The sequence below is a fragment of the Leishmania braziliensis genome, chromosome 32, assembly GCF_000002845.2.
Source record: "Leishmania braziliensis MHOM/BR/75/M2904 complete genome, chromosome 32".
NCBI classification, from domain to species: Eukaryota; Euglenozoa; class Kinetoplastea; order Trypanosomatida; family Trypanosomatidae; genus Leishmania; species Leishmania braziliensis.
Window position 1 is genome coordinate 918,542 of NC_009324.2, and position 15,349 is coordinate 933,890.

The window sequence follows — 15,349 nt, forward strand, 5'->3', positions numbered from 1 at the left end:
CCGGCCTTGTGGGGGCGGCTGCACGGCGACGTGCGGAGCGTTGGTGGGTGGGCAGCGCTTGGGGCGGAGGGCGGCCGTGCGCAGATGGCTGTGTCGGCGCATCGGTGTACCGCGTATGTGGTGTGCTGCTTCGCACGACGCGATGGGTCTGTGGGACAGGCACGGGTGGAGCGGAGTTCGACTCTCGCTGTGTGGCCGTGAATGGACACGCTGGAAAAAGAAAAGTAAACGTTACTCTCATTCGATGCGTGCCTGTCATGTGCGCTGGAGTGGGTCGACCCACTACGGGCCAGTGTCTCTCTGTGTTAGTGTGTTTTGCTCTCTTTTTTCTTATGGTTCTTCATTTGATCTCGCTCATCACACCTCAGCATCTTCATCTCTGTAAACGAGTGACAAGGAATGGAAGTGGTGGCATGCCTTGTTGATGTGCGCGCGTGTGTTGGGTAGCTCAGCGGGGGATTGCTGTATCGATTCTGATCTTTTTGTTTGTGCGCTTTGGCTCATATATATTTGGTCTCGCTGTTCATCATCAAATGTCTGTCGCAACGGCGCTCATACTGAGCTGAAATGGGCGTGGAAACGCGTGTACGCGCGGGTCAACCACTCGTTGCTGAGGTTGTCTGTTTTGTTTATTAGCCACGGAAGCTGCGAAGCTTGCCTCCGAGGAGAGCGAGCAACAACAAGAACCCCCAGCAGATTTTCTCCAAGAACGAGAGAAGGCAAGCAAGGGGAGGGGGGGGTATAAACGACAGCTGTGAAACAGAAGACACCCACAAGCACCTCTACACACACGCACAGAGGGGGAAAGAAAGGGGCAATCAAACAAAAAAAAAAAGAGAGACAAAGAGCGGCGGTGCAGAAGCCGCAAGAGAAGGCGTGTGTGAGCGAAAAATCGATGAGGGTAGAGCAGCCCACAGCGCGCGTTGATAAGCCTGTGAAGCTATCTGCTTCTTGTGCGCACCAAACCAAAATCACTGAACTCGTAGTAATCAGCCTGAGAAAGCGCCGAAAGCTAACCGAGATGGAGAGAACGCTATTCTGTCTAGAGAGGGAGGGGCAGAGGTGAATCCAGAAGAAGCTCACATCAACGCGATACTCTGGCAGTACGTAAGCCCCACCCTTGTCACCAAAGAACGTCCGGTAAAAATACAGATGAAATGTGCGTGAAAACGCCGGTTCAGCCGAAAGAGAGGATAAAAAGACTACCGTTGCACTTCTTCTCTGTCAGTGAGCAAGTGAGTGAAGAAAAGGGAGTGTAGGTCTAGAGGAGGAAGTGTTATCTCGCACAAGGCCGCCGTCCTCAAGGGCACTCGCACGCCGGCGAACCCAATCGTATCCGCCTCAGCACGATGGGTAACGGCGAAAGCGCGTAGGGCTGAGTCAGCTATGCAAGAGAGGACGAAAGAAGGGGAGGGAAGGTGATGAAGGAAACGAAATAAAAGGCACGTCGCCAATCACACAACGAAAGCAAACAGCAGTGCAGGAAAAAAAAAGGGGAGGGGCTGAAAACGATGACCGGGAAGGGAGCAAAAAAAAAAAAACACCGAACAACAACAACAAAGTGACGGACAAACAAGACGACGACGACAACGACAGGGGGGCGGGGGAGAGGGCGAACGAAGACGCACGTGCGCGGAGACACACGAGCGAAACTCGATTAGGTTGTGTTTCCAAACCGATACGGTGGTAATGGTAGGTTCTAAACCGCACTTAATGCAGTATGTCTATCTGGGCCTACGTGAAAGAGCAGAGATATATGCACATGCCTGTGATGAACGTGCATCAAGGCCACACAGACGTGCACAGAGGAAAGGGAAGGCCGGGAGGAGGGGCGGCTAGGCGAGTTCGGTGTGTTGACAGACTTGAGACACGTGAAGTCATATGAAGTACTCATAAAACGGCCAAAGACAACGAGCGTCAACGGGAGGCAAAAAAAAAAAAGAAACACGAAAAGGAGAGGAGGAGGGAAGAGATGTGTCGTGATGGAAAGGCGCTGCTGGCCCAATTTCTCCATGCGCCTCTGTTGCACCACGGGCGACAATAACGCATGGCACATGGTGTTCCTCCTTCGCATGATAAATGTCTCGTTAGCGCGATTCCTTCAACGAAGGAAAGGAAAGGCAGAAACGAATGATGGAACACCCCCCTAGAGGTGCCGATGCCGCTGCACGCCGAGTCGCCTGAATGAAGTCGTCCAGATGGTTGACCAAGAACCGAAACTGGAAGGGAGTGTCGACGACACTGCTGACCTATGCACGCTTGCTGTCTTGTATGTATGATTGAGTGCTTTGCACATTAAAAACTGCGAAGAAGTACGAACAGCAGAAGAAAGCGGCAAGCACAAGTCGCCCCGAGAGGCAGCCTGCAGAAACGACACCCCAAGCGATCAAAAAGAGCCGTACCGCGACACTCGCTCAGTACACTCGGGAAGCATGAAAAGGCACATTAGCGCCTGAGTGTACAGACGTGCAGAGCACATCCGAAAAAAGGAAAAGAAGACACACACACGCACACGCACACGCGCGCGCCAGTTGATTCCGGGGTATTATCTGAGCAAGGCAGCGGGGCAGGACATAAGGCACCACACACAACGGAGTGAAGAGTACTGCAGCGAGAGAGAGCGCGAGGGCACAGCAAGTCAGATAAAAAGTTACAAAAAGAAGCTCTCATCACCGCATCTCTCACACAGCGCCGCCTGACGCTCGCCGGCCACTCCCTCGCCTCCCCTCCTCTGATCACCTCCAGGCTATCCATTTTCCTCTTTTGGTCGTTCATGCCTCAGTCACCATATGTCGTCCCACGCGTCCACGTCCACACTGAGCGTCGACTTGATCTACTGTTGCCGTTTCCCTGAGTCTCGGCGGAGCGCAGCAACGGTAAGTCTACGGAGGCAACAAGGCGGTCACGGTCGTTAGTGTACGTGGGCGCCAACGCAGCGGTGACATTGGCGCACTGTGGCACAGTGCAGGTAGAAGCCCCCTTATCGCCGCCTGCTCTTGCTGCTTTCGGAGGTGATGACTGGGTGATTTTCGCAGCTTCGGAAGAACGCTGCCGCTTTGCCCCAAGGGCTGCGGCCTCAGCAACGAGCGTCGCAGAGCGCGAGGCAAGTCGGACGGTGAAGTGGCCGCTGGGCCTTTGCGTGCGTGGGCATGATCCACTCCTCAGGCAGGCATGCGCGGGATGATTGCTGCAATCAGTCGCTATATTAGCAGACGGCAGCACCACTGCTGCGTTGTTGGCAGTAGATGGTGATCCCTCCACTGGGTGCGCTTGGCTCGTTCCGCGGTTCACGTTGGCGGCGGGCACTGTCGTCACTCGCTCGAAGCAACTCGCCGGCGCAAAACCGATGCGTTTCTTTTCATGGGGGCTTCTTTGGCCATCAGCAGCGCTACCCACATTCCCCTCCATCACGTGTGCTGATGATGGACGGTGGGGGTTTGTGGTAGTGATACGTGCAGCCATCAAGGTGGCCACCACTGTTGCGGTCGACCATTGCACGGCGGAAGGGCGGCGGTCAGAAGGCTTCTCCCTTGAACGTTCCTCCGTCGTTAGTGTCACTGTAGATGGAACGTTGAGTGGAGCGAGCACCGCTGTTGCGCCAACCTCGATACACCGCGTCAGTTTTTTGCTCAGCGAGAGGAGCAGCTGATGCACAGCCGCAGCCGGCAGGAACGACGCCTCGCGGCCTGCCTCAACTGCCGCAGTAGTGAAGGTCCCTGAGCACGACCCATCTGTAGCGGTGGAAAGAATTGTGCCTTTGCTTGGCAAAAGGAATAAGTCGAACCGCCCACGATCAGTTGGCCCTTTCCCAACCGAGAGGACGTAGTCGTGGCACTTTTGCACAAATGCCCGCCTCTCAAAGCACAGCTCCTGCGCCGCATCCGCACTGGCGCGTGCAACTCCTCTCGCGTGCGCCTCCGCAAGTCGGCGCTCGACACAACCTTGCGTGAGCTTCGCGGCGAGCTCCTCTTGCCTCGCCTGCTCTTCGGCAATGAGTTCCTGCTGACGCTGCAGCTCCTGCCGTAGCGCCTCGGTGCGTCGTTGCACCGTGCGGAGGTCGACGTGCGTCAGTTGCTGCTCCTTCTGCAGAGCACAAACGAGTTCGTACAGCTCCTCCGCAGAGCTGGGTTGGTGAGACATGCTTAGCGGTCCTGGTAGAAAGCAGCATTACAAGGAGAGTCGTGTTGACGGATTCAAGTTTTCAGAGATGGGAGTATAACGTAAGTAAAGGTGGTAAAAAAAAAAAAAAGAAAGAGCAGAGAGGACGAAGACACGAGTGATCTCTGTTTTGCCAATGCACGCTGCAGCTGTTTGACACAAGGGCAATGGAGACACTCTGCTTCCAGTGTACTGGCAATAACCACCACTGAGAGAGAGAGAGAGAGAGAGAGAGTACTTCCAGCAGCGAGAAAGAGACGCTGCAGCTACGCAGTCGCACGATGCTGTCCAAGAGGACCCGTCGAGGGGGAAGGAGGGGAGGGGCGAAGGCATAGATGGAATACGCCGAGGCGTGCAATCGACCAATCAATGCGCCTTTCCGTGTTTTTCGTGTGTGCGTGTGTGTGCAGCATCACGAGGAGCGAAAAGAAAGGAGAGATGAAAATCAAAGGTGCTCTAAGCGAACAAGGGAAGAAGAACAAAATGGGAGGTGCAGTTATTTACTGAGGAAGATGAGCGCCGTAGAGTGCATTGGCGAGGTGAACAGCACACCGCTGGTGTCGCCGACGCACGGCCTCCCCTCTCCAGCTGCACTCCGCTCGCCACAAGTGTATTTGTTGGAAAACAGTGGTAAGAAATCAGGGGGGGGGAACAAAAGGAGGTCGCGGAAGAGCAGCACCTCGACTCTCGACAGAAAATACTGCGGGCTTCTTTGCCATGTGCCGGTCTGCCTGTCTGTACGTCTCAGTGCACAGAACGTATGGTGAGGATAGTGTGCATTCTACTCCTTCTTGTTTCGTACTTCAGTGAATGGTGTGACACAGCTTCGCACTACAAGAGAGGGTAACCACACACCCATTTTCGAACGACGAGGATGAAGGAGGGAGCTGCCCGTTGCCTCCCTAGAGCATCTCGTTCCCTTCCGCGGTCTCTATGTGAGGCACGAAGCCCCCTCCAGCAGCGCCAAGGCCGCCTCCTGACACCACACAACCTCGCGACACAAATCCGCCATCTTGTGCGGAGCATCAGTAGCGTACTCCCACTCTGCTGGAAGGCTGTCAGGTGTCACAGCAGCGGATGACGCGGAGCCCTCGCCGCTGCCGTGTTGGGGATTCCCACTCGTAAGCTGTGCCTCAGCTGAGCTAGAGAGCGCATGGCGCTGCAGCGCCTTCATCACTATGCTCTGACGTATTCCCGTAATGTCGCCGCAGATGCTCACAATCGCCTCCACATGGCACAATACCTCGGTAGCACGCTCTTGCTTCGACTTCGCGCTTCGAGCGTTAGTGGCGTGAGCCTGTGGTGGGTAGGCGGATGGTTGTAGATGCGGTGAAGTGGAGGACGATGCATCCTGAATGACAGGTGAAATTGTGGAAAGCTTTGCCGTTACCAATAAAGGCGCCGCCCTGCGGCGGTGGAGACGTTGCGGATACGCGTAATGAAGCGAGGTAACCAGCTGCGCGTCTTCGTCGACGCTGGGTGGAACGGACCTATGAACTCCATGGAAACCATCGGCGGCGGCAGCTGAGTCTGAGTCGCTCGTCTCTGTGTCCGAACCACTGAGCTCTCCGTCCCCCAACGACTCATCAGGTGCAGCCTGTAGAAGTGTCCACACGGGAACCACGGATACCTGCGTCTCTAGCGAGGCGTCCCTTGAAGAGGTCTCGTTCGGCCGCTGGTCGGCGTCTTCGGGGGAGGCCTCACAGCCTTCATAGTTCCCATTGTCCTCGTCTAGAGTGCACCCTGCGAGTGACACACCATGCGCGTTGAGCTGCAGCAGCAGCGATGGGTCCTCAAAGAAGGTTAGTCGACCGCCAGATCGATCTGGAGCGCCATGCGCGTCTGCCCATTCCTCCGGTATGACAGCGTGAGTACAAGGCGACTGCTGCAAGCGAAATCGTGAAAACGATATGCCGAACCGCGCTGGTAGTGCCAGCTGCTGCGCGACAGCGTTCTTCCTCTTGTGTGGTCGTGACCCTGACACCTTAGCAGATCCAGCGCATCGGTGCTTTGCTGCTGCTGCCACTGCCGGCCGCTGTAGAAAGAAGAACGAGTGCAGCCCCAGCTCATAGCTTGACCGCAGCGTGCCTAGCTCATTACGGGTGACGAGGGCAGAGACGTAGCATAGCATCTCCTCAAGCGGCATGGCCAGCAGAAAAGCGGTGTATGGATTGCTGCTCTGTAGCATACTCGTATTTGCCACCGGTACCAGCGACGACAGATGCCCTCCTTTCCTCGACTGATTTAAGTAAGCCGCGGATTGCTGCTGCGCGGCGGTGATGTACCGTTGCCTCGAGGAGGCGACACCTCTGTTTGGATCATTGGGAGGCAGCGGAAGGCACGAGAAGATCTTGTGAAGTGCACTTGACACGCCACTCGGACCCCGTACAGCTTTGTCAGTCCTATTCCTGGAGGTGCTCTCCTCTACCGTAGTGCTCATGTTCGCTTGATGTGGTGTCGATGCCGCGCCGGTAACGAAACTCGGTGCATTATCCACCGTGGCACCGGCGCCCGGTCCACTCGACAGCCTCGACTGGGAGGCCTCTCGCAAAACCAACTGGTGCAGGTGTTGCGCGACGCCCACCAGCCCACCAGCTGCCGAGTCGGCTGACTCGCCTGACGACGTCGTCTTCGACGTGTCCAGTGCATCCTCAAGTGCTGTCACGGCAAAAAGAGAATCGTGGAAAGTTGGTGTGTAAGGAGCAGTGCTGTGCGTACAGGCAAACACAAGCGCGGGCGCGAGCGATGCAGTCGTCATTGCCGAAGGCGCTTTGGCTTGAGAACGGGCTTTTGCCACGGTGGACTCGAGAAGCGACAGCACTGATAGAATGGATGCCGTTGGTGGCACAGATGACGAGAATGGTGCACGCGGAAAGGCTAGACAAAAAGCCAAGGCGTCGCCAACAGTGATGAGAAGCACGTCCATCACCACCGCACCGGCTGACATGCCGGCGGCCTCACCCACGCGCATTGGCCAGGATGTCCAGCTGAGCGCATCGGCGGCTGGCGTACTTGCATGAGACCTGACAGAAGAGCGAGGCGCCGCGTAGCGAGCCAAACGGTCGATCGCAGCAGCCGAGAGCAAAACCTGCTCCTCGTGGCTGAGCAACATCGAGAACCTTGCAGAGGCAAAGAGCAGGCCAGATGGCGAGTAAACAGCCACAAGAGGCGTCATGCCTGTTTGCAACATTGATGGTGCGGCACCGTCCGCCTCAGTGGCCGTCCCCTCGGCGCCATGCGAGTCTTTATCAGCCCAAAGGTCATACAAGATGAGGCGCGTCAGATCTGTGGCCTGGCGCGCGCTCATCAGCCTCTCGCTCCCTGCGAGCAAGCGCGCAATTGCCCACACCAACACCCTGCCACTCTCCTCAGCTGTGCGTGCCACAGCGGCCCAGCTGGAGCTCTTTGCGAGAAGCCTACCACTCTGTCGTCGCAAGTGCGAAACACAGTGCAGCAGCACCGCACAGCAGCAGCATCGCGTGGACATGCAAGAGGCGCAGTCGCTCTTGGGAGCCCCTCCCGTCCGTACAGGGCCGATGCGCACGCGCCTTAGACCTTCAAGAAGAACGGCGTAAAGCGATCGTGCAGCACCATCGGTAGCGATAGAAGCACCTCCTGTACAAGTGCCTAGCGCTGTTTGAGGGTTGGCCCCACCAGTGAAGGGTACGGGTTTGGCTGCCCTCCGCTGACACTTCACTACTCGCGCGGAGAACTCAAGGTGAATCCCTAGCACGCTCAGTGGCACAACACCTTGCGGTAGAAAGAACAGTAATGAGCGACGGCGCAACGCAGCGGCGTAGCTCAGGGGAGAGCGGGTCACTAGTGAGGGGGACTTTGGTAATTCGGAGAATGCGCTTGATGGATGCGCAGGCAGCGCATTGGTAAGAGTGGATACCACCTGTGGTGGTGCGCGTGCTGCATGGTTCGACAGTGTTATGGCCGCCATATTCGAAGGGGGCGGCTGCAGGGACAGCCTTTCTGCATCCCGGGCTGCATCCCCGACGGCGGAGCAGTCCTGACTAAGCCTGACCAAGAACTGCTGATTCGATGAGGCGCTGACACTGCAGGAGGTGTCCTGCAGAGTGCTGCCCGCCCCTCGCGTGCGCGCGAGCCACAGCTCAGGTGGCACACGTCGCCCACCATCATCCTCATGCACGATAGCGGCTTCAACCCTCGCCACTGCCGTCAGCGGCGGCGGTGCGCGGGTACAGAGTGCGTCCAATAGCACCTGCACGCCACCTCCGTTTGTGCTGATAAGCACGGCAAATACACGATCGAGCAGGAGTCGCAGTGACGGTGACTCCACCAGCTCTGTGTCTCCCTCGTCACCGACGGCGACCGTCGTGAGACCAAGATGGTCGCCCAAGTCGCGTTGATCAACCATGATGCACGAGTTCACGCTCTCATCCGTGCCAAGAATGCCACATAAGTCGTTGTTGCCCCAGCTAGAGACGGTAGGGGCATTGTTGCTCAGTGTGGTGAAGGTATGTAGCTGCCGAAGAGAAAATGGGGCCTGAAAGAGCCTCGCCATTCCATCGAGCTTTGGAATAGACCGCCCGTGAGAGGGAGCTGCGTAGCTATGTCCATCACTGCACTTGACACGAACCCATGACATGGTGATGCTACCAAGCTCTTCCGCACTCCCACTTTGTGACTCCTCACAATGCACCTTGAAAGCCGCTACGTGGTGTGTAGGTGCTCGTGAATGCCTCTGTATACGTCGCTCTGTCTGTAGGTCTGTGCGTCTATGCGTATCACCTACGCGTGTCCTGATGAGCCGTGGTTCGAAACGAGAGAAAGAGACGAAAGCAAGAGAGGATTAAAACACACAAAAAAAAACTGAAGAAATGAGCCCTAGCACGCCACTGAGTCGATGGGTAGCTCTGTGTGTGGATGTGGGTGTGGGTGTGTATGTATTTACGTCTATGCGAGTATGTCGTGAGTACGTACTGAGCGTACAAACGAACACCAGAGGGAAAAAAAGGGCGATAGTGTTAGCAGCAGGTGCACCTTTGCTTGGGAAGCTGGGGGAAGGGGGTCGGTTAGGCTGAGATGCGGTGACGGCGCACAGTAGCGCGCGCGTTTCCTTGGTCTTCCAGCGAGGAAAAGCGAGAACAAAAAAGAAAGATGTTGCACGCTTGCGATGTTAAAGTGGAGAGGAGAGGGAGGTACAAGATGGAAGGAGTAAAGGAGCAACAGTCGCGAGACAGTCTCTGATGTTGCGCATCGAGATAGACACAGGACATATTCAAAACGAACTCGGCCTACTGACGCAAGGGAGGAAGGTGGTTTCTGTACCGCAGCAGAAGTGTGTAGAGAACAGCAAATCGCAGAGACTCACATGTGCTCGACTACCGCGCTTCTGATCTGTCAATCGGCATGGAAAGCACGCGAGTCACGCTTGATCCTTCACCCGGGATACAACTACTCGCAGCGCTCCCACACTCTGCACCACGTTTAAGTTCGCCAGCCTTGGAAAGAGGAAAAAAGTGCTGTTGTGGCGGCGCTGGAGGTGCCTGTGTCACCGGCTACAAAAGAGGCCATTTGAGACAAGCACGCGCCTTCACGACTCAGGCACACACACACACACACACACACACACGTGCACAGACGTCGGAAGGGGGCCCTCAGCGTTGACTGTGTATCTTCTTCGGTTGTGGGCTCCCTTTTTCTTGCCTGTTTAGTGAGGGAAGAAAAAAGGACCACACATCTGCATACACGCCCCTCTCAAAGCACCGCCTCCCTCCTGCCCCTCTCCTGCAGAGCGCAGGTTCACATTAAAATCCAACGAGCTCAGCCAAACGACCATGGCAGACCGAGGAAGACAAGGTGGGGGAGAGAGGAGATGCAGCGCACGCATAGGGTGTGCACGAAACATTGTTTTTCTTCGTTTTAAACCGCCCTTCTGTGCAGATGCCATCCATCATCGTGCACTTGTGCTTCTTCTGGCATTGTTTGTTGGAGCCGATGACCGCACTCTGCGCACACCGACTCTCACCATAGAGAGAGAGAGATGTTCTCGCTCCTCGCTCTGCTTCTCTTGTCTACTTCCCTAGTAGAGGTACGGGATAAGCCGGTACTTGACGATGCGGCAGAACGCGTTCCAGTCTTCCCTACCGTACTTCTCCCGCATCTGTTTTTCATCACGCAGCTGGCGGTGCATGAGAAGGAAACCAAAGTAAATGGGATGGAAGTATGGCAGCAGCTCCGCGGTGCCGCTGAACGCCGCCCAGCCGAGCGCCATCAGCCAGTCACCGACGTAGTTTGGGTGCCGGCACATGCCCCAGTACCCGGAGATGATGAGAGACTTACCCTTGGAGGTCTTCATGACGTGCAGGTGCTGAACACACGGGTCTTTCGGGTTGCTGCGGAAGCGGTCCTTTTCCGTGTTGGCGCCACGAAAGATTACGTAGCCGGCAACAGAAAGGGAGGCGCAGAGGCACAGATGCAAGGGCGAGAGGTGCGCGGGGTGGTGAACGAGGTACTTTGTCTGCAGCGTGTACGTGAACGGTAACCACGCAAGGTCACCAAAGCACAGCATGAACCCAAAGCCATCCGTCACAATGTCCATCATGGTGAGATTTCCCGCCTCCAGCAGCAGGCCGTCCAGCACGTAGAAGGATTCGAAGAGTGCGGTAAGCACGATGCTTGGCGTCACGGTGCCCAGCTCGACCGACTTGCAGACAAATGCCCAGTTCATAATGCTCCAGCCAATGAGACCAGGACGCAGCTCACACATCAGCTTCCAGTCCAGCGGACCGGTGCGCGGGTTCAGCTCGCGGCCGATCCAAAAGTCGTACAGGGCGTTCCCGCTGTTGCCACCAAGAGCTGTGAGTACGTTGCGACGGCGGAACGATGCCGCGTACAGCACGACCGACATAGCAAAGGAGATGAAAATGGCACCGATCATGAGGGGGTGGAAGAGGTCGGCCACAACGGCCATGTTCACGATAGAGGTGTAGTGTAAGCCAAGAAGCACCACGTGAGAGATGACGAAGGCGTGGATGGCGTTCATGCGGTAGGCAAGTCGCTCGCCGTTGCGGAGCTCGCCACCGTGGACGAGCCTGCCAATAGGGAGGATAGAAAATACAGCGTGGGCAGCGAGCCACACAAGCTCAATGCCGATCGCCTTCGGTACCATCGGCCACGCACCATGCACCAACTCCGTCATCAGTGCAGGCAGCCGCATTGCCTGCGTGATGCCGCACTGCTCCCCAGCGCAGAGGCTGTTCAGCGCCATAACCAATGTGGGGAGGAAGAGAACCATGAAGAAGCCACCAACCGGGCCGCCCCACTCGTAGGTGGTCGTGCGGGGCTGCAGAGGATTCCCCACTGACTTGGAAGCGGCACCGCTCCCTTTCGCCATGGCGACACAAAGAAGAAGATAGGAAATGACGCGCTAAATCAAACAGGTGGGGAAGAGGGGAAGAGGGGTGCCCAAGTTATACAGGGCGCGGATTCCTGAGGGCAATGAACAACATCAATATAGCTACAACCGTGGAGTGCCCAGCTACCAGAACGCAGAAAGCGCTTTTTTAGTGGATGTACGCGGAAAGTACGAGGAACAGCGAAAAAAGCAGCACAATGCTCCGCACGGCTCACCCACTGCTGTGCTTTCACCTTGAACGGTATGTCTCGCAAACAACAACACACAAAATCACCGGCAAGAGAGTGCTGTAGAGTCAACAGAGCAACAGCATCAAGGAACGCGTGCTCTCACGCCACCGCCACTCCACAGCAGCTGGATGTGAAGCGAGGGAGAGAGGTGAGGCAACGCACGCAGCGAGAGAGAGAGTGAGAGTGAGAGAGAAAGAGAGCGGAAGCAGTCAGACAGAGGTAGAATGAAAATGTTCTCGGGATGACCCCCCCGTCCTTCTTAGCTTGAAGAATAAAGAGATGCACACGCGGCGCATAGGCCGATGGAGGACACAAATCGGGAAAAAAGGGGGGTGAGGGGGGAGGGAGAGAGAGACCGAGAGACCGAGAGCGGGCGAGCGAAAGGGGAGAAGAAGCGGAAGATGTATTTTAGCGGCGCTCGCTTGGAATCCAAGGTGAGTCCCCCAGAGAAGGGGACTTCGGAGACGTGCCCGCCCCCTTTTTGTCTGTCTCCGTACGCATGCCAGACCGTTTTTTTGAAGCTTCGCCACGAGGTGGAAAGAAAGGGAGGCCTGCGGTCATTGCTTGCCGCATACTTTCGAGTGGCTCAGTGCGCCCTGTCGGCACCTTCACGTGCCTCGAAAGCACGCAGCAGACACACACACAGACACACACACACACACACACCTTCCTTGTTGGAGAACATGAAAAGGTGTAGCTATCGTCTTGTATACACAGCGGCATCAGCACTTGACCGACGCATGTGTCGTAGTCCTTTTTCTTTTCGTTTACACGTAGTGGAGAATAGCCTCCATTGAAAACCAGAATCACGATAACACTCCTCTCCCATTTGCCCTCACCGCCCCTTCACACGCTGACCTGCGGATCGGACACCACCAGCGCCAGGCCTATGACAATCAGCAGCGCCCCGACACCCCACATCAGCGTCACCTCCTCTGAAAAGAGCACAAGCCCAGTCACAGCGCTGACGACAAAGTTCGTTCCGGTATTCAAGATCTGGCAAACTGGTGTCGGACCTTGAGAAAGCGCCTTCAAGTAGAAGCGCCACATGGACGCTGTCAGAACGGCGTTCATTAGGAAAAGGAAGATACGCAGCAGCCATGGAACGACGGCCTGTACCATCTCCATGGTGGCCAGATCGAGCTGTAGGTAGAGGCCACCGCTCCGCACCAACAACGGAACGCGCGCGGACTCCACGGCAAGCTTCCCGACCACACCTGAGAGCGCGCCACAAGCACCGGCAACAGACGCGTTCACAAGGAACATCGGCGCCGCCCGGTGAGCCACCACAGCGCGGGAGGGCACCGACGCTCCTGCCGACGGTCGGTGGTGCAGTGATGACGACGAGAGCACAGGTAAGGCGCGGTCAGAGACGCGTCCCGCGTCGTCCTGCACGGATGAGCCCGCCTGTACCTCAGGAACGCGCGAGCGGTCCTCTGAAGCGGACGCGTGTGCCGCCCCTGTGTAACCCTGACCTATGTGCATTAGTTGTTCCTACCTGTCTGAGCGGTTCAGTGATAGTGCTGATGGCTACGTTCAGAGATGACACTGACAGAGCTAGGAAAAAAAAGAGTAAACCAACACACTGCTGAATGAGGGAGCACCAGTACAGACAGGAAGAAAACGAGAGAACTGCACGACCCCTGATGGGACACTGGCGGCGGAGGTGATGGCAAACGTGTGATAGGATAGAAGGAGTACAAGAAGCTGAGCGGGGAAGGAAGAGTGACAGCGTAGGAGAAGGGCCGGGAGTGCCATTAATAACGCGCGGCTCAGCTGTGAGACGGCGCACTGACATAAAGGCCAGAAATGCCGGTATTCGTCGGTGAAGTGGTACACACAGCAGACACAACACGTAATGCACGTCTTATCACGATGTTGGTGTGGCCTCTGTCTTCTATTTTAATGACAAAACGTAAGTGAGATCGGCCAGTGCCTCCGGTGACTGAAGAAGAGACTCACATATGGAGGCTGCAAACACACACACACACATACACACACATGGACCACGCGTACATTCATACGTCAGCATATTCGTCACCCATGCTGACCTACTCGCGCGCGCCTACTGTACAGGCAAGAAGACTGCCTCACAAGAAGAGTACCGGAGAAGAAAAGAGGGAGGAGGGACTGAAAGAGGCGCACGTGTGTGTGTGTGTGTTTGTGTGATGAGAAAAGCGCAAAAAAATACACCCACACCTACACACAGTAAAAGGGAAAAAACGAGGTGAGGAGAGTGAGCACAGCATGCACAGCAGCAACAACAAAACACGCACACCAGAAAGTACACGACTCCGATAAAGGAAAGGGAGGGGGGGGTGAAGAGAGAAAGAGAGGAGTAGACGTAACAGCCAGCACAGAGACACATGTGCTCAACTGACACACGCATGCGCAGGGAAAGAGGGGTGCGATGATTCACCTGTGTGTGATCCTCTGCTCGCTTCGCTCTTTTCTTCTTCCATTCCCGCGCGCCTTTCGACCAAAAAAAAAAAAGAGAGAAAATAAAGCCCGCCTCACGTAGCCCATACGCATGTCTAATGTACACGCACGCACACAACCACAACTGCGCACAGTCAAAGGCAAAAGAAGAAGCCTTGACACGAGCATGGAAGAGAACTAGACAAGCGCTAAGGGTGAACGGGCATTTTGTTGGCCCATTTTCAATCGCTCCTTCGGTCCATCTTCACTTTAGCACTGTTACGTACCACCCAACAGTGCCTACCCACACAGCACGGAGAGGGAGAGAGAGAGAGCCAGCGAGGAAAGAAAAACAAAATATGTACAAGACGCCAACGGCGCCCCAATTCCCTCACATGCCCTGCTCGTGGGAATACAGACAAGAAAAGAGTATGTGGAGTAAACAGGCAAGCGCATAGGCACACAAACACGCACGCATGGGGTGGCGGCAAGTCGGGCACAGAAAGAGGGAGGCAGTGGGAGGAGGACTGGCCTGTAGTTCTCTTCAGCTGCCTCTCTGGTGTTCCCCTCCATCGCCTACATGGGTGTAGAAAGGCCCAAAAAGCACAACCAGCACACATCGACACCCAAAACCTTTAACTCTATCTAGTCGAAGCACACGCACACGTGTGGGGGGGGCATAGGTAAGTAGAAAGGGGAGGCGACGTCAAATCAGTGTAAAGCAAAGAGAAGTAAGGAGGAGGAGGCGGGGGGGGGGGGGGGGTAAAGAGAGAAACCAACCAACCAACCAAGAAGAAAGACACACAACAACAAAAGTAAAACCGCTGGCGCCTGTGTGGGGCGCGACTGGGTGTACGTGCGGGACGGTAGAGATGCAAAGGAAGATTTAAAGCGAGCACAAATCACTCGGACACACACACACACACACACACACACACACACAGGCACACATGTGGTCGTGCCTTCATAGAGCCGTAAAGGGGGAAAAGAAAGGCGATGTGGACCTCTTCTCCTCCGCTCTCTATACAGGAACTGCGGGGTGCTTGCTGGTAAAGAGGACAAGAGCTGAAAACAGCGGAAAGGGCACTGTGGACGGCATGAAGAAAGCGCAAAAAAAAAGAGCCTGGAGAAGCAGAGAAGATGACTCCGGACGCGG

At 56.0% G+C, this 15,349-nt stretch overlaps 4 protein-coding genes across 4 annotated transcripts; all 4 read right to left on the reverse strand.

The window, feature by feature from the left end:
- Positions 1-2,778: 2,778 nt before the first annotated feature.
- On the reverse strand, positions 2,779-4,140 carry LBRM_32_2530 (hypothetical protein, unknown function; the record flags this gene model as incomplete). The annotated part of the gene is made up of 1 exon (XM_001567556.1): positions 2,779-4,140. The coding sequence occupies one exon, from the start codon at positions 4,138-4,140 to the stop codon at positions 2,779-2,781; it is 1,362 nt and encodes a 453-aa protein (XP_001567606.1).
- A 949-nt stretch (positions 4,141-5,089) lies between these two features.
- LBRM_32_2540 (conserved hypothetical protein) lies at positions 5,090-8,773 on the reverse strand (the record flags this gene model as incomplete). The annotated part of the gene is made up of 1 exon (XM_001567557.2): positions 5,090-8,773. The coding sequence occupies one exon, from the start codon at positions 8,771-8,773 to the stop codon at positions 5,090-5,092; it is 3,684 nt and encodes a 1,227-aa protein (XP_001567607.2).
- A 1,437-nt stretch (positions 8,774-10,210) lies between these two features.
- Positions 10,211-11,524, reverse strand: LBRM_32_2550 (putative C-14 sterol reductase; the record flags this gene model as incomplete). Its single annotated transcript, XM_001567558.1, has 1 exon — positions 10,211-11,524. The coding sequence occupies one exon, from the start codon at positions 11,522-11,524 to the stop codon at positions 10,211-10,213; it is 1,314 nt and encodes a 437-aa protein (XP_001567608.1).
- Positions 11,525-12,621: 1,097 nt separating this feature from the next.
- Positions 12,622-13,041, reverse strand: LBRM_32_2560 (conserved hypothetical protein; the record flags this gene model as incomplete). Its single annotated transcript, XM_001567559.1, has 1 exon — positions 12,622-13,041. The coding sequence occupies one exon, from the start codon at positions 13,039-13,041 to the stop codon at positions 12,622-12,624; it is 420 nt and encodes a 139-aa protein (XP_001567609.1).
- Positions 13,042-15,349: the final 2,308 nt, after the last annotated feature.